At 49.8% G+C, this 17,528-nt stretch overlaps 1 protein-coding gene across 3 annotated transcripts in view; it reads right to left on the bottom strand.

Moving 5' to 3' along the window:
* Nucleotides 1-17,528, bottom strand: part of Vwa3a (von Willebrand factor A domain containing 3A) — a 51,820-nt gene that overhangs the window by 22,026 nt on the left and 12,266 nt on the right. For all 3 annotated transcript variants that reach the window (XR_007106103.1, XM_047533619.1, XM_047533618.1), the window contains exons 6-16: nucleotides 13,996-14,094; nucleotides 12,792-12,898; nucleotides 9,730-9,855; nucleotides 9,329-9,437; nucleotides 9,049-9,114; nucleotides 5,105-5,230; nucleotides 4,516-4,651; nucleotides 4,318-4,421; nucleotides 3,125-3,205; nucleotides 2,700-2,794; nucleotides 1,184-1,303 (exon numbers count right to left, since the gene is read on the bottom strand). Coding sequence is in view for 2 of the 3 variants with exons in the window: in XM_047533619.1 (XP_047389575.1) it covers nucleotides 1,184-1,303; nucleotides 2,700-2,794; nucleotides 3,125-3,205; nucleotides 4,318-4,421; nucleotides 4,516-4,651; nucleotides 5,105-5,230; nucleotides 9,049-9,114; nucleotides 9,329-9,437; nucleotides 9,730-9,855; nucleotides 12,792-12,898; nucleotides 13,996-14,094 (1,169 nt within the window). In the remaining variant the exon portion in view is untranslated. The remainder of the gene's footprint in view (nucleotides 1-1,183; nucleotides 1,304-2,699; nucleotides 2,795-3,124; nucleotides 3,206-4,317; nucleotides 4,422-4,515; nucleotides 4,652-5,104; nucleotides 5,231-9,048; nucleotides 9,115-9,328; nucleotides 9,438-9,729; nucleotides 9,856-12,791; nucleotides 12,899-13,995; nucleotides 14,095-17,528) is intronic.

Raw genomic sequence — 17,528 nt, forward strand, 5'->3', positions numbered from 1 at the left:
CTAATTAGTTAAAATGGCATGCATTTTTTAAAAACTATAGGTATATAGTTTTCAAATTTAAAAAAACTATAAATGTAATATTTATATAATATAATTTAAAAACTAGATCTAATATATAATATATCCAATATATTTAAATATGTAAAGATACTTAAATAAATATATTAAATATCTAATATATAAATAATAAAATATTTATTAAAATAAAATATCATATTAAATATTAAAATAATATATTTATTTATTTATTTTTTTGTTCCATTCCCAGCCCTTTTTATTTTTTATGTTTTCTTTTGAGACAGGGCCTCCCTAAGTTTTGCAAGTTCAAAGGCTGCCCTTGAACTTGCAATCCTCCTGCCTTCGCCTCCCAAGCCTCTGCGATTTCAGGTGTGTACCACGGAGCCCAGCTAAAATAATATGTTTAAATAAATATATATCTAATATATTTTAAATATTTTTAACTTGAGAAGCTATATATGTAACATATTATTAGACACAATGTATACTTTTAAAAACTATATAATATGTAACTTTAAAGCTATATATGGGGGCTGGGGAGATAGCTCAGTTAGCAGAGTACCTGTCCTGCAAGCACAAAGCCCTGGGTTCAATCTCCAGTACCACAAAAAAAAAAAAAAAAAAAAGCAAAAAAAAAAAAAAGCTATATATGCTACATGTAGTTTTTAAATTGTTAAAATTTTTATAGAAACTACATAGTGTTTAAAATCGTGTACCATTTATGGGTAGATACCGTTTAAATTTATATGTGTAACATTTTTATTTAAATTTAGAATTGGAAGCCTACATGCTTGAAATACTCTGGCTTGCAAGAAATAGGCTGAGGACCAAGATGAGGGCATAACTGGGTCCTTCCTTTTCTTTGTTGAGTTTATCGACTCGGAAGCCAAATGGGGCGACGGGCTGAATTACTTTATCCTGGCTGATCAGGCACAGTGTTTTGGGGTCACTTATCACCTTCACTGCAGTGGGACCGTCCTGCAACCCTTTTCATTATTCAGTGCCCCAAACAAGATCATCCACATCAGATAAACGGCGGCCTTGCTAGGATGCCGGGGGGCTGCTGACCCCAGCACCGCTGGTCCAGCTGCGCGCCCAGCCTCAGCCCAGGTGTGGCCTCCGGCCCGCAGGCCCCCTCCCTCCAGGAGCCCGGATGAGCACCTACGCGATGAGGTTGAAGCAGTCCTTGTTGGACATCTGCTCCTCCAGCAGCAGCCGCAGGGAGTGCTGGATATGAATAATGTACATGGAATTGGTCACAGAGATATCCAGCAGTATAACCACCCTAAAAAGAAACACAAGCTTTCAGAGGAGAACCGAATCTCTCAGATAATGTTTATTTTGTTCCATTTTACTATTTAAAGTTTTTTCCAGGGGGATTTTGCATGCCAAATTCACAACTGGCTCACATCTCCCCCACGGTGTGAGGCCAACAGAGGTGGGTTTACATCAGTAGGCTAAGGGGGCCTGGGAACCTTCTCCCCCAGGAACTTCTGAAATGGGGTGAGGTCTCAGGGTGGGCCTGGTGTTAGGGTGGTGGACTCATGTCATGATGCTCACAAAGCTTTCTTTTTTAAAGAACTAGACTTGAATATTTTAATAGGTCAGGGTCTCTGTGTGGAAAACAAAAGCAAGGAGAGAAAGATGAGGAATTAGTGAATCCTCCTGGGGCCTCCTGGTTGACGGTCCCTAGCCCCATTCCATCCTCCTCTCCTTTGATTACTTCTACTTTAGGCCACCTTCTCCCCCATCCTCCTCTTGAGACAGCTGTGAATGGCAGAAGATTCCTCTGACATAGAGTCAGGTGACCTTTGCTCAGGTGACTCTTCCTACCAGCTGTGTGGCCATGGTCTTAGGTTTTGTGGCCAAGTCGCAGAACCTCTTTGATCTTTGGTGTATTAATAAAAACTATATAAAAAGTCGTCTTGTAGAGTTGCTTTGAGACTTGAATCATGTAAAGCTGTTTAGCATTATAAAGATCATACCCTGTAATTGGCCATGTGTCAAATACGAACTGAAATGATGACAATGACTTTGTTTGGACGCACTGTCCCTATTCAGCATCCATTACCTCCTCTGGCAATGGCATCCTGATTTTCCTCTGGGAAAGAGTTCTGCCTCTATCAGTCTATTTGAGAGACCTGACCTGACCCCGCTCAGTCTTCAGGGGTGAGTATTTGACCCTAAACAATCAGAACATGGCACCTCCCTGGCCAGAGTGAACGGGCCCATGGAAGTCTTGGGCGCCTTAAGGTGGCAGAAAGTTCGTTTGGAGCTTCAGGCATTTGTCTTCCCTCCTAGATGGGGAAGCCTGCCTGAAAACAGCCACTGAGAAGAAAGCAGAGCTGGGACACAGGTTCCTGACATGACTGTGCTGCTGGATCCAGCCATGCCTGCAGACGGCTATCAAATCTATTCTAGAATGTTCAGGTACCTTAATCAGACTTCTCTGTTTGGTTTAAGCCAACTCTCACTTAGTTTCTGTTGCTTTTTAACAGAAAGAATTCCTAGTGACATGGGGATGGTGGTATTGATAGCAGGGGTCACCTTTTCTTCTTCTGGAGGTTCTGCTGGGTGATTACTGAGACCTCATCTAAGCCATGGCTGCTGAGGTTACCCACAGGGAGTTGGATAAATGTCGTGTCACACACCAGACCCACGCACTGCTTGGGGGAAGGTACCTTTTTTCACAGACGGTGCCCCAGATTCTTCTGCTGGCCAGGGAGAGCCACTCGATCCGCCGCTCATACAGCTGCAAAGCTCTGCCCAGCTGCTTCTGGGGAAGCAAGGGTCACGTGAGTGACTGCAGAACGGGCGGCAGTTAAGAGTCCAGGGGGCACTGGGACTGGCTTCTGGAAACACTGCTCGCCAAGTCCCTGACATCTAGGCAGTACAAACCAGCACGGGGAGTCTGCCCGGACTAGGAGAGGACGCGCCACAGCATTTCGTTGGGTGGCATGTGGAGGAGGCGGGTCTCCCCCAGAGCGGGAGAGATGGCATTGGGTTATCTAGGTCCTGCCTGGGAAGGAGCCTAGGACGGAGCTCTCTTTACAGCAGGGAGTTCCGGCGCCACGCCCGTGTTCCGACTCCTGGGCGCGTCACTGACCTGGTACTCGTGGAGGAAGGGCGGGTCCACGTGGATGTTCTTCATGGTCCCGTCATGCCACTCAAACTGCACCATGGCTTTCTGCGCTCAGGAGTGGCGGGAAAGGGAGCAGGTGAGCGGAGGCACCGGACTCCGCAGCTCAGGGGAAATGGCTCTGAGCACAACTGGGCCGGGCCCTCCCTGCCGGTCCACCCACGCACCAGCACCGCCACGGGCCGCGGCTGGGTCCGGAGCTGGCAGGACAGGGTAGCTTTCTTGGGAGCTCTTGGGTTTGGGGACCCAGATAAGCTTTCAGGGACCCTGAACATCCGGGGTATTCATGCCATTCTCACCTCCCCCACCAAGCCACCAAGGCCGCCCCTGTCACTCGGGGTGTCTGCTCCAACCGCACCTCACTCCTTTCTCTCCTTTCAGCTTCCATCTTTCCACTGCTCTGTGTACCCATTAGTCCTCCCTTCCTTCGATTTTTACTTTCCTCCTTTCGCTTTTCCTTTCTTCCTTCCTGTTTCCCATCATTTCATTTCCCCTCTCCATTCTCCAACCATCTACTCGCCCACCCGCGTTTCCATGCTTCCACCAACATTTCCATCCTCCATTCTTTTCCTTCTTCTTTCCTTCCATCTACCCGCCCGCCCAGCCAGCCAGCCCGCGAGCCTTCGGGAACTGCTTCCTTGTCCCAGACCTGGGGGACTAGGGTTGGAGAGGAGTTTTTCTCTTAAAGGACTCATGGTTGGTGGGGGCCCGTGGGAGTTAACGTGTAGTAGGAGCATCCTGAATTCTGTGCGAGGGACAGTGAAGGCGCAAAGGGCTCACGTCTGTCCTGTCCGAGTGGGGTGGAGGAGGTGACTGGGACCTGATTTACTGTCTTGTCCCATCTCCCAAGTTTCATTTCCAAATCTTCGAAACCCAGCACTTACAGTGGATTTTGTTTGTTTGTTTTTATTTGGGTGCTAGAGATGGAACCCAGGTTTAGTATGTATGCTAAACACTTGAGGTACCACTGAGCTACACCCGGCCCTGTTACAGGGATCTGGAGAGTGATCCCGAGTCCCTGCGGAAAGCCTGCATCCCTGTCCAGGCCCTCAGGTCCACTCTGGCCCCCTTAGGACTCTCCTTGCTTGAACATACAAGAAGGTGGGAAATGCCACCCCACAGCCCCCGCAGAGGCCGGGGCAGCTCTGCATTTGCAGTACCTCGTGGATAGTTGATGATACTGTTTTCTGCAGAATAGGCACGAATCCTTCCACGGGAGAGAATGCGTTGGGTGCCAGAACCTGGTAAAGACTTAATTTCTTGGCTGCAAAAATTAAATAGTTGGATTGAGTTCCCAAGGGTCCAGGCCTTTTCCTTGGTCATCTGTGTCCTGGGTTCTGCCCTCTTTGGGGATTTACCTTTTAGGCCATTGATTTTTAGCCATTCTGCAGAAGTCTTGTCCAAGTTTGGGAACTCAATTGAGAGAGGAGCATCGTGTCTTGTGGGTTTGGGCAAGAGACTTGTGAGTGGCCCTTTTACCAGCTCTGTGGAAATCTAAGTTAAATTAGAAAACTCTCATTACATACCTGTATTTACAGCTGGAAAGTGTTCAATCCCCCCTCCACTTGCCCAGTTTCCTGAGTGGAGCATCTTAAATCATGACCTGGTAGATAAAAGGCAGTTCTGCTTTCTCCTCCCTTCTTCCTCATCCCTTCCTTTGGAGGTTTTTGGAATTTCTAGGGAAGTGAGAGATGTACCCAGTAGCTCCCTGCTTCTTCCATTTTCCCATCCTCCTTTCCTCTTCCTCTCCTTACCACAGATTTCAAGATGGCGGGTATCCCCTCCGTGAGCTTAGAACACAAGGCTAATGCCCATGCCACATCATTTAGGGAGCCCTGTTCTAGCCCAGCCTTTCCTAGTTACGGTGGCAAAGTGAAAAACTGAGTCTCTGAGAGGGTGAGACACAGAAAGGCAACTCCCAGACTCTAGCGGTTGAACACTACCCACCTCCTTCGCCAAGCAGGCCTCCTCCTCAGAGGGGCTGCTCTGGTGCAGGGCTTGCATGTGGTCCAGCAGGCTCTGGGCCTTCTGGATTTCTGCCTGGAGCTCATCCACGTCCCGACTGGTATAGAGCTGGGGGAAGAGGGGAGCAAGTCATCAGAGGTTGGCTGGCTATCAGCAGTAGCCAAGGCAGTAAGGGCAACCAACCCAGGCAATTCCCAGAGCTGAGTGGCAGCCTGTTGAAATCAGAAGCTACAAAGCAGGGGGCCAGGTGCCAGATTGAGCCCGCAAACCTGTTTGGTTCCCCGTGTACTGTTTTGACCTGTGGAGTTTGTAAACAACTGAAGGATTTTCTAACTTTAAAAATGTAAAAGATAAAATCAGCATACTACAGAGATACAGCCACATCAATGTGCATAGCTGCTCAATTCACAATAGCCAGATTGTGGAACCAACCTAGATGCCCTTCAATTGCTGAATGGATAAAGAAACTGTGGTATATATATAGAATGGAATATTACTCAGCTATAAAGAATAATAAAATTATGGCATTTGCAGGCAAATGGATGAAATTGGAGAATATCATGTTGTGAGATAAGCCAATCTCAAAAACCAAAGGATGAATGATCTCGCTGATAAGCGGATGATGATACATAATGGGGGGTGGGAGGGGGGCAAGAATGGAGGAAGGAGGGACTGTATAGAGGGAACAGAGAGGTGCGAGGGGTGGGGGGGAAGGAAAAAAATAACGGAATGAATCAAACATCATTACTCTATGTACATGTATGAATATGCAAATGGTATGCTGTTACTCTATGTACAAGCAGAAACAACATGTATCCCATTTGTTTACAATAAAAATAAATTAAAAAAAATAAAAAAAAATAAACTGTGGTATATATATACAATGGAATATTACTCAGCCATAAAGAATGATAAAATTATGGCATTTGCAGGCAAATGGATGAAATTAGAGAATATCATGCTAAGTGAGATAAGCCAATCTCAAAAAACCAAAGGATGAATGATCTCGCTGATAAGCGGATGATGATACATAATGGGGGGTGGGAGGGGTTAGTGTTAGGGTTAGGGTTAGGGAGGGGGCAAGAATGGAAGGAAGGAAGGACTGTGTAGAGGGAAAAGAGGGGTGGGAGGGGTGGGGGAAGGGAAAAAATAACAGAATGAATCAAACAACATCACCCTATTAAATTTGTGATTACACAAATGGTATGCCTTTACTCCATGTACAAACAGAGAAACAACATGTATCCCATTTGTTTACAATAAAAAAAATGTAAAAGAACACTCTGCACTGACTGGGATGGTTATAATAATAACAAACACAAACCAGCAGGTGCTGGGGAGGCTGTGAAGGACTGGAACCTTCCTCCAGTGGGGGTGGGAATGGGAGGGGGTAGCCGTTAGGGAGAGAGAGTGCTGGCTCCTCATAAAATCAGACAGAATCCCCACTGGATTCAGCAATTCCACCTTAGTTCTGTCATCCAAATAACTGAGACAGGGCTCAGATCCTCGTGCACCCCGTGTTTGTGGCAACATTACGCACAAGGGTCAGAAGGCGGGAACAATCCCACGTCTACCATTGCGGTCTCTCCACAATGAGGTGAGAATTACTCATCCATAAAAAGGAATGAAGTGCTGATTCCTGGCGTGGGTGAACTTTGAAAACATCCTGCTGAGTGAAAAAAGCCAGACACAAAAGATCTATGCTTCCATTTAGATGAAATATCCAGAACAGGTAAATCCAGAGAGACCTGAAGCAGATGGGTGCTTACCAGGGGTTAGGAGGAGCGGGAGGGAGAAGTGAGGAGTGACTGCTTTGTGGGTACAGGGTCTCTTTTGAGGGTGATGATGTGGTTTAAATGTAATGTGGCCCCCAAAAAACTCATGTGTGAGATAATTCAGGAAAGTTTAGAGGTGAAATGGTTGGGTTATGAGAGTCTTAATTGAATCGGTACATTAATCGACTGGTAGGGATTAACTGGGTGGTAGCTGTAGGTAGGTAGGGTGTGGCTAGAGGAGGTGGGCCACTGGGGGTATACATGTGGTCCCTGGTCTGCAGTTTCTCTCTCTGCTTCCTGGTGCCATGTTCTGAGCTGCTTTCCTCTACCACACTCGTCCGCCATGATGTTCTGCTACACCTTGGGCCCAGACCCAGGATCCGCCATGATGTTCTGCTACACCTTGGGCCCAGACCCAGGATCCGCCATGATGTTCTGCTACACCTTGGGCCCAGACCCAGGATCTGCCATGATGTTCTGCTACACCTTGGGCCCAGACCCAGGATCCGCCATGATGTTCTGCTACACCTTGGGCCCAGACCCATGGAACTGGCCGTCTCTGGACTGAGATCTCCAAAACTGTGAGCCCCCAGATAAACTTTTCCTACACTAATTGTTCTTGTCAGGTCTTTTGGTCACAGTGACAATAAAGCTCACTTAAAACAGGAGGTAAAAGTGTTTTGGAACTAGCAAGAACTGGGGTTGTACAACACTGTGAATGTCCTTAGTGTCGCTGAAGTGTTCAAAATGATTCATGTCACAGTATGTGAATTTACCTCAGTTTTTAAAAAATATAACGAAAAAACCCCCATATTTCTGACTCTTCTTGGCAGACTGGAAGACCTGGTAAGAGTGGGATCACATGTCTACAGGATGGGCAGCGGCTGGGCTGAGCAGAGGCCATCTAGGCTCCATAGTCCTCAGATAAAATCTTTTGTGGCCATTTCTTCATCAAATGGGTAAAACAACAGATCCCTCCACAGATGAGGCAACTCTTACAGTTTGGAGGTGAGGTGTCCCCCAAAAGCTCACGTGAGAGACAATGTGAGAAGGTTCAGAGGAATAATGATTGGGTCTTCAGAGTCTTAACCTAATCAGTGAAATAATCCCTGATGGGATTAACTGAGTGGTAACTGAGGCAGGCGGGGTGTGGCTGGAGGAGGTGGGAATTGGGACGTGGCTTTGGGATATTTATATCTAGATAGATTTGTATCTGGCGGGTGGAGTCTCTCTCTGCTTCCTGATGGTGGTGACGTGAACTGCTTCCCTCCACCACCCTCTCCCGCCATGATGTTCAGCCTCACTTTGAGCCTGAGGAGTGAAGCCGGCCTTGTATGGACGAAGGCCTCTAAAACCGTGAGCCCTCAAATAAACCTTTCCTCCTTTACAATTGTGCTGGTCAGATCGTTAGTCACAGCAGCAAAATAGCTGACTAAAACAGCAACAGCTAAGGGCCGCAGGTTTTAAAATAAAATATTTTTAAAGCAGCCCACCACATTGGTTTTCTCTAGCTTTCATCCTCTGTAGCCTGAGACGCCTACAAACAGGCCGGGCAGTGAGGTAGTGAGAAGGGGCGAGGCCAGGCTGACTCCCTGGTATGAAATGCTAGACTCTGCGACACCTGGACACACCTGTGGGATGCGAGCACTCAGTTACCCACGGTTATTTGTGGTTATTAGCAGATATAGCCTGTCGGTCAGAGGGATGGACATATGTTTTCTAATTGTCACCTCCACTGGTCACGTGGACGATGTTTAGTTATGACCTGGGACAAGGACACGAATGGGTTGGTAGAGGACTGATTGCTCTTTCTGCCCCGCTGTGGGTCCCTTGCGGTGGCAGGGGTCTTCCGAGGACTGAGAACGGAGGCGGGTGTTTCACAAGTGCTCTGGGGAGAGCAGAGGCAGAGGCTGGGTCTGTGTTCATGGCACCTGGCTAGTGATGGAGATTCTGCCACCAAGCTGGAGATTCCTAGGCATGCCATCAGCTCGTCATATGCACTGGCTGAAGGAGTGCGTGTGACCTCAGGTTGTCCCTGTTCTTCCCATTTTCTCATTTCAACCCGCTTTTGCCTGTGTGAACTCACTGGATCTGAGCTGGGAGCTGAGCTCGGAGGCGGGCGGGAAGGCCGTGGGTCGGCAGAGAACTTACCTCGGTCTCTGGGCTGTAGCAGTGGTAGTAGCCCCTGAGTGCTTCTGCAAGGTTCTTCAGGATAGCCTGCAGGACGGCGGCAGGATCAGTCCCCCCAACCAGGGCAGCAGCCATGCTCAACGCTCCTTGCCTGGACCCGCCAGCTCTGCAGGACTTCCCATCTCACCAAGGGGAGAGGTAGGTATAGGAGGGTGTTCTGCCCAGGCCTGAAGCCTCAGAGGCCGGCCGAGCCCACTATTGCCAAATCCACCGGGAGCCTCGCAGAATCCCAAGTACTTACAGGGGGAACCTGCTCGTTGCATTTGTAGGTGATGACTTGGATGGTGAGGTCCCTTCCCATGGAGGACTGCTGGATGTAGTCAGACAGGATTTCAGAAGGCTGATCGGGGCTGCAGGGAGCACAGATGGAGGGAAGAGGGTGCCCGAGGCCAAATCACTTTGAGAATATTCCAGAGCGAAATGGTAATTCCCAGGGAACATCTCCTCACTCTGAACTGACCAGCTGTGACCCGAGCCTCCCACAGGCCCGGCTGCCCTGCCCTAGCTGTGGGTGGGTGGCCTGCAAACATGGTCCTCTTGGGAGCACGCATGGAGCACCACGGGTGGAGATCCTTCCTCACAGGGTTCCGCTTCTCAACCCACCTCGTGCAGTTTGTTACCCGCTGAGGAAAGAGGACCTACCAGCTTCCCATTATAATCACCAGAGAGTCCAGCCCCTTGAGCGTGAAGAGTTTCTTCAGGGCTTGTAGTAAATTGCTGCTGCCCTCAGGCTGCAGTTCCTTCACCCAGAGCTTGAGGTCCTGGAGGCTGGAAAGAAACAGGGGCAGCAACTGAATTACCCTCGGGCACCGCTGAACGACCAGGACCTTCTGAAAAACTTCTCTTGTGATTTTGTCATTGTGCGTACATCATGGAATGGACTCACACAAACCAGATGGTGTGTCCTCCTACACACCTGGGCCAGGGGGCGTGTGTATGCAGTGTAGCCTATTGCTCGTGTGGACAAAACGACAGGAAACCAAACCAAGCATGACAGGAAGTGATGTAATGGAGAGACAAGGCAAGCCTGAGATGAGGTTGCTGTTGTGTACCCTGCACACTGTGTTACTGTTGAAGGCGTACACTCTAAAACGCCCATGAGAGGCTAGTGTGCGGCTTGGTGGTAAAGCACTTACCTACCATGCATGAAGCCTTGGGCTTATCCCAGAATCACACACACGCAAAGGACAGCATAGCAAACGCATCAACCAGAAAGAGCCATCTATTATCACTGCCAAGCATTAGGTACTGGACAGAAATGGATATGCTACATTTTTATTTTTATTTTATTTTTTGGTATCAGGAGATACTTTACCACCAAGTCACATCCCCAACCCCATTCATCTTGAGACAGATTCTCACTAAGTTACTTAGGACCTTGCTAAGTTGCTGAGGCTGGCCTTGAACTTGCGATCCTCCTGCCTCAGCCTCCCGAGTCACTGGGATTATAGGTACGCACCACTGTGCCCGGCTGTTCTATTTTTATATGTCTGGTAGTGCAGTAGGTTTGTTTGCAATTGACATCGCCAAAAACACGTGAGCGCTGCCCTGTTACGACAGCTGTGATGTCACTAGGTGGCAGGAATCTTTCAGCTTGGTTACCATTTTATGGGACCACGTCAGATATGTGGTCGACCTTTGAACAGAAAGTCTCTGTGTGGATTCTTACTAGGTTCCAGGTCCAGGACAAATATTAGCTCATTTAAGCCTAACGGCAACTACTGAAATAGATGCCTTTATTCCCATTTTATAGACAAGGAAACTGAGGCTCGGAGTTAGGATTTGCCCATGGTACTACTGAAAACAACTGGTAAAAGAGATTTCAAATCAAGTCTGACTCTAGAACCTGGACTTGCAGTGTCTCTGCTGTTTGAGGGGCTGGAGCTGAGTCCCGTCTTCCCACTACACCCACCCAACTCTCCCCCACTAGAGTTCAACATGAAGCACAGAACTAAATCCCAAACTCTGAGAGCTGGCGTGTGGCTGTACAGCTAAGTCCCGCTGAGAAGGGACTTCTTCCTTGGCAACATGCCTCACGGGGTGGTAGTGCACCTTTCTGCTCTTTCCACTTTTTTTTGAGAAAAAGGAAAATTGGGCTGGGGTGTTCCATCCCCAGCACACAAAAAATAAGACTGTCATTTATTACTTCAGCTGTCAAGTCACCTCCCTCTGCTCCACAGCACTGGGGATGGAACCCCACTCTAGCCAAGCACCCTGCCACTCTCCCTTCTGAACAGAGAGAACAAGTCCCAGGCCTAGCACCTTCTCCGGCCAATCAGTTCCAAGCTGGAATTCAATTTCTCATTGTATTTATTTTTATGGTGACTGTCTACCGATGGCAAGTGACATGTGCTTCTCGGTCCCAGTCTTCACAGAAAATTGCCTTCAATAATAGAGTTAATAGAAAGAAATGGTATCAGTGCTACATGTGGCAAGGATATGACTTAGGGACATGACAAGGGAAGCCCAGCTGTGGGACCCTCGGCTGGGTACTCTATGTCACAAGGTCTCGAGGATGGTGACCCAGCAGGAGCGCAAGAGAGCAGAATGCTCGCGTCACAGAGCACCTGTCCCGGGCCAGGTACCTGTTTTTCATTTCATCGTTACGGCTCTGTGAGGAGTTGGTACCACGGGCCTCGCTCTGCAAATGAGAGTGAGCGGGCTCGCCGGGGTGCCCCAGTGACCGTCAACCTGGATTCTGCCAGAGCTGCTGAGCCAGGCCTTTCCGAATGTGGACGATTTCACGTCCACGGTCAAGGCTGGTTCTCAGAAAGGAGGTCTCCTTCCCAGGAATCTAAGCTGGGAATCCAATCTGGGCTCTGTTTCCTTGGGCCTGTCCCCTGAGTCCAAGTTTCACATCCACGGCATCCACGTGGTGGCTGTAAACATTAAGACGACCATCCACGTGAAGCGCCCGGCAGGACACCCAACACGTGCTGGGTGATTCTTCTTCGTGGATAAGAGATTTCTACACGCTGGCATAAGTAGGAATTCGTGCAGAACTCCTTCCACCCCTAAAACTCCAAACTAGAATCCCCCACAAAGGACAGCTATGCAGTAGCCGTTAGAAGGGCTGAATGGATCTGCAGGCACTGGGAGACCCGGTGGAACATCAAGGAGCAGAAGGACATCACCTGCTCCTGCTTATATTGAACCCCACAGACGCGTGGATACTCAGACAGTCTGCAAAGCACGCAGGAGAGACTGAAGCCGGAAGCCGGGCACAGGGGTGCACACCGGTGCTGCCAGCTACTCGAGAGACGGGTGGAGGACCCCGAGCCCCACCGCTCAAGACCAGCCTGGGCAGCACAGGGAGGCTCCTTATAAACAAGAAAACCCCGTCACTAGGAAGTGAGGAGGACGCTGGAGTGAGAGGCAGACTCCTTATTCTTTATCTTTCCTACTATTTGAATTTTTTAAAACCTGCATGTTACTTTCCTAATAATAAACCTATCTTTGCTAGTTTGCTGGACAAGAATCCTGCCTCCTGGTCATCCGCTTTCCTTCTGTGGGCCGGTCACTTGTGCAGTGACCATGTCTCCAAAAGCTTTTGGCTGACTGAACTTGTGCCTTTGTGAATCGGTCACCGTGTGCTCCTTTTTTGGGGTCCTGGGGACCTCGTCTACGCACTCGAGGAAGACACTGACACCGAGGGAGGAGGATCAACAAGTGGGCCTCCTGGTGGAGGCTGAGGAGGCACTCACGTGCAGGTGCTGACCACCACGGGGTCTGGCCAGAGCGGCTTGGTGGTGGTGCCGAAGGACAGGATGTACAGCTTCTCCTTGAGGCTCAGCTGCTCATCAACGAGGCTCTGTCAGACAAAAGGATGTCACTGGCTGACGGGACCAGGGGTCACGTGGCGCCTGGGCTGTCCTCTCTAGCCTCAGCTGGCCCCGCTGGGCTGGGGCATGGGCAGTGCTGAAACGGCGGCTCTGAGCCTTGGCTCGGGCCAACCCCAAGCTGCTCACGCCCGTGAGGGGAGCTCCGTGGCCGTCCGTCTCAGCATGTGCCGACTGGACTGCGGGCACCTGGCTGCCACACCGCAGGGACGGGAGCGGCAGGACAGCAATGGAGCAGCCTGCTCAGCCCTCTCAAGCCCAGCGCCTCCATCCTCCCGGCCAGCTAGAAAGGTCACCTTCCCGCCACCGTGAGGAGCCTCGCTCTGGCTGACCTTAGGCTAGATTCCAGGCCTGGGACTTGTCATGCGGGGGATCTTGCATAGACACCTGTTCCCTGACACCCAGGACAGGTCTGGGCAGCTGGAGCAGCTGGGCCACATGGAGCCTATAAAGGCTGTGCCTGGCCTTTTCCAATAGAGGATTTTTGCTGCTGGGGTCCCCCTAAAACTCTAGGGATTTCCATAATGTCCTTCCACACACCCCCAGAGACTGCAGAGGGTTTTCCCTCCACCAGGTCTGGCACAGAGCACTCCTGAACAAACTCCTGTGCGACCCTGGTAGGTGGCCATTGTTCTTGTTCCCATTTCACAGAGAGGTAGCTGAGCACTGGAGGCCTTAGGTACCGCCGTCCATGGCCTGGCGGGGTTTGGGTTTGGCTCATCGCCTGACTCTAAAGTTCTGAGCTTTCCTGCTCTGGCTACACCGAAGAAACCAGAACGGCCCCTTCATCCAGAATCGGCCAGGATCCCGGGGCTGCTGGGCTGGAGCCAGCCCCCAGCTGATTCCTGCCTTGCATCCTCTCTCCAGGGAACTGTGGGCTCTTGAGGCCAAGTCTGGTTGGTAGGCCCTGCTGTGGAGGAGAGTACTAGAAGTTCACACTGCAGCTGACAGTGTGGCGGGTTTCGCAGAATCTTCCACATAGCTGCTAATTAAGTGGGAAATGCTCTTTACAAAGACAGCCCGGAGGGCGGGAGTGACTCCAGGTACCTCCTGTGCCAGAAAGACTTACCGTGAAGTCGTTTAGGAACTCTTCTTTCTGAGGGCCGCTGCCAAACGCTGACACATCAAGGAGGATGCCCACCCTGGCCCCTTTGATGAGGCCAAACACCTAAAACCAAGGAGGCATTTAGAAATGACGCTGTGGTTCTCCTGGGCCAGGCACCGAGCAGCTCTGTGGGCAACAGAGGTGCAAACACCGCCCCCCTCACTTCACCGAGCAGCAGCAGACGGGAGCCCATTTTATAGCGGAAAAAGCAAAACCCGGTGTCCTGACTTCAACTCTGGGCATTATCTGCTCCCAGACTGGCAGCCTAGTTTCTAGAAGTTCTATTTCCTTAGCACTACCTTCCACTCTCATAAAGGGGTGCTTGTCCATTACAGAAAAATCTGGAGACAGTAGAAAAAGCATCCTCTGTAAGATGTGAAATTGGGAGTCTGAGGACGTCGGCCTATCGTAATTTCTCTGTACCCCTTTTTATGTTTTGCGGACTCCACCAAAGGCAGATGTGCCGAGCTCACAGCTGCTGTGCTATTTCTGTGGGTTTCTAATCGAGTTTCTAACAGCGATTACCCTGTGGTGTCAACGCTGTCGGAGCTGCTTTGGGAAGTGGAGCTTTTCATTCAGATGAAATGGATAGCTGTCTGGAGGCAAGTAGGTTCCACTGGATGTTTTTGTCTTAAATCAACTTTATTGGACTTTATTGGCTGCCCAATTTTCCTGTTCTATTCCTTCTTCCACGCTCACAGATAGTATTTTGAGGGGGGCATGCTGGGGATGGAATCCAGGGGTACTCAACCCCTGAACCACCTTCCCAGCCCTTTTTAGTTTTTATTTTGAGATAAGGTCTCGCTAAGTTGCTGAGACTGGCCTCAAACTTGCAATCCTCCTGCCTCTGCCTCCCAAATCACTGGGACTGCGGGCGTGTGGCACCAGGCCTGGCTCAGAGACGGTCCTGTACATCTGCTCTCGTGCCTCCCTACACTCCCTTCCTGCGCTCTCAGCGAGTGATTTGTTTCCAGCATCACTGAGGAAACAGAAGCAAACCAAAGAGAACCTAAATTTTCTTCTTCCATGCAGAAATCTGCCAACCTAACTGCTCCTGTGCCCATCCACTGCCCCTTTCTCCAGTCCTAGGGGATCCGGTGCCAGCCGCCAGTGCTCCAAGGCCAACCCTCTGACTCAGTGTCTGGATCCTCTCTGGCCAAGCAGGCACTTTGCTCCCGTCATCAGCCCTTCTGGGTCGTCAACTCACCCCAATTCCTTGTGTAATTCCCACCATCAGACAAACGCAGTACAAGTCCCGTCTTTAAAAAGGCTATAAACCTTTCAGGACCCACCTTGCCCTCCGGCTCCCATTTCTCTGACCAGCTCAGATCAGGCTGGCCTCCCTGCTCTTCTGAAGTCACATAAGGGTCAAGGGGATCAATGACCTCTCTCTCTTGCCAAATCCAAGATCAAATCCAAGTTCTCCATTTTCTCAAACTCTGTAAACCTATGCAGCAGCTTCCCTTCCCTCCCTCCCTCACTCCCTCCCTCCCTCCGTCCCTCCCTCCCTCATTTTTCTTTTTTCTTTTTTCTTTTTTCAGTGCTGGGGATCGAACTCAGGGCCTTGTGCTTGCAAGGCAAGCATTCTACCAGCTGAGCTATCTCCCCAGCCCCTCATTTTTCTTTATTGCACTGTCACTATGTGACCTGTTAATCATTGGTTGTCCTCTCACTGTCCTGTAGTGCCGGGAAGTCCTTTGTACCTTCGGTGTGTGTGCCTCGCTCCCAGAAGAGTGCGGAGACACAGCATCAACCAAAACCTATTTGTTGAATTCAGAATTCAAATGAAGCGTGAAGCTTTCTAGGACATTGCTAATCCTCAGGGGCCAGAAGTTCAAATAGGAAGCCAGTTCTGTCGTCACCGTTAAAACGCAAAAAGGTTGGGCTGGGGTTGCAGCCCGTGGTAGAGCACTTGCCTAGCTTGTGTGCGGCACTGGGTTCGAGTCTCAGCACCGCACATAAATAAGTAAAATAAAGGTCCATTGGCAACTAAAAAAAAATTTTAGAAAATGCAAAGAGGTTGTCATTAGAGTTATACAACTTTTGCAATTGGAAACATGCATTTCCTTAAACCTAGCCAATAAATTCTAGAAATGTATACCCTACATATAACTGGATAAGTACATAGGAGGGAATAAGAATTCAGTGATGGGGCTGGGGTGGTGGCTCAGTGGTAGAGCGCTTGCCTAGCGTGTGTGAGGCACTGGGTTCGATTCCCAGCACTGCATATAAATAAAATAAAGGTCCATTGACAACTAAAACTAAAAAAAAAAAAAGAGTCCAGTGATATTCTCATCTTTCAAGAGAAGTCTGAAAGCAAACATGAAATTAAAGTTTGGCACTTAATATGAAAGATATTCTCAATGACCCGACCGAGGAAAGCATGGTGGTGGGTCCAATTTGGCCTGCTGGCTACTAGTTTATAACTCCTACTTTGGCCTCTCTGCAGGTGTCGGGCACCAGCGAAGTGAGGCCACTAGCCCATGACCTTCCTGACAAAGCAGAGCAGAAGTGGCGCTGATGAAGTTCTCGCCATCACTCGGGGCTGCCTCGGCGCCCAGTGGCCCGGGGTTGATTGACACGTGATCTCTCCTCCGGCTCCAGTCTGTGTTTGCTTCCTGGCTCTTCCCTCGCGCCTTCAGAAGTCGGGGAGGAAGCCCCTTGGTCCCACCTGCCCGCTCTGCCACAGGCTCCTGGGCAGTTGTGATGAGGAGGGGCAGCTGAGGGCCACATTCCCTGAACGGGTGTTTTTGGAGTCTGTGAGGATTTCGTGCCTCGGGGTCACCATGTGTCACCTGCCCTGTGTCACCATGGGCAACCAGACAGATTGCGCCTTGGGTGGAATCATGTATCTGCTGACCAGTCTAAGCAAGTAAGGAAGGTCCTGGCTCTGAGACGTGGCCCACCCCCTGCTCAGGCAGCCTTAGTTCTTTATTGTCACGGACTGTTCTTGGGTACAGGTGGGGGTTGGGAGCAGGGAGCACAAATTTCAGCATCTACCTGTCCAGGGATTTCAAGCAAGAGTTAAGGATTGTGCTTAAGGGTGTGAACAAATGGGGAGCCAGAAGAGTATCCGTTGAAGGAACTTTCAAGAAAAGTTATGCCCCGAGCTGGTTGGGGTGGGGCCCGCCTGCAATACCAGAGGCTCAGGAGGCTGAGGCAGGAGGAGTGTCAGCCTCAGCAACTTAGTGAGGCCCTAAGCAACTTAGCAAGACCCTGTCTCAAAATAAAAAATAAAAAAGGGCTGGGGATGTGGCTCAGTGGCTAAGTGCCCCTGGGTTCAACCCCAGCACCAAAAAGAAAATTTAAAAAAAAAAGGGAAAGAAAGAAAAGTTATGCCCTATAAATCTTATTCCCGGTCTGAGTTAAATGATCTAGTGGAGGTTTGTCGTTTCGAGGTCCCAGCGTCCGTTTCCCCTTTGGCTCCCAGGTCCTTTGCTTGCCTTGGTCCTTTGCTCCCCCCCTCCCTGCATCCCCAGGAGTGAGCACCGTCCAGC

Source organism: Sciurus carolinensis, chromosome 18 (assembly GCF_902686445.1).
Source record: "Sciurus carolinensis chromosome 18, mSciCar1.2, whole genome shotgun sequence".
Classification (NCBI taxonomy): domain Eukaryota; kingdom Metazoa; phylum Chordata; class Mammalia; order Rodentia; family Sciuridae; genus Sciurus; species Sciurus carolinensis.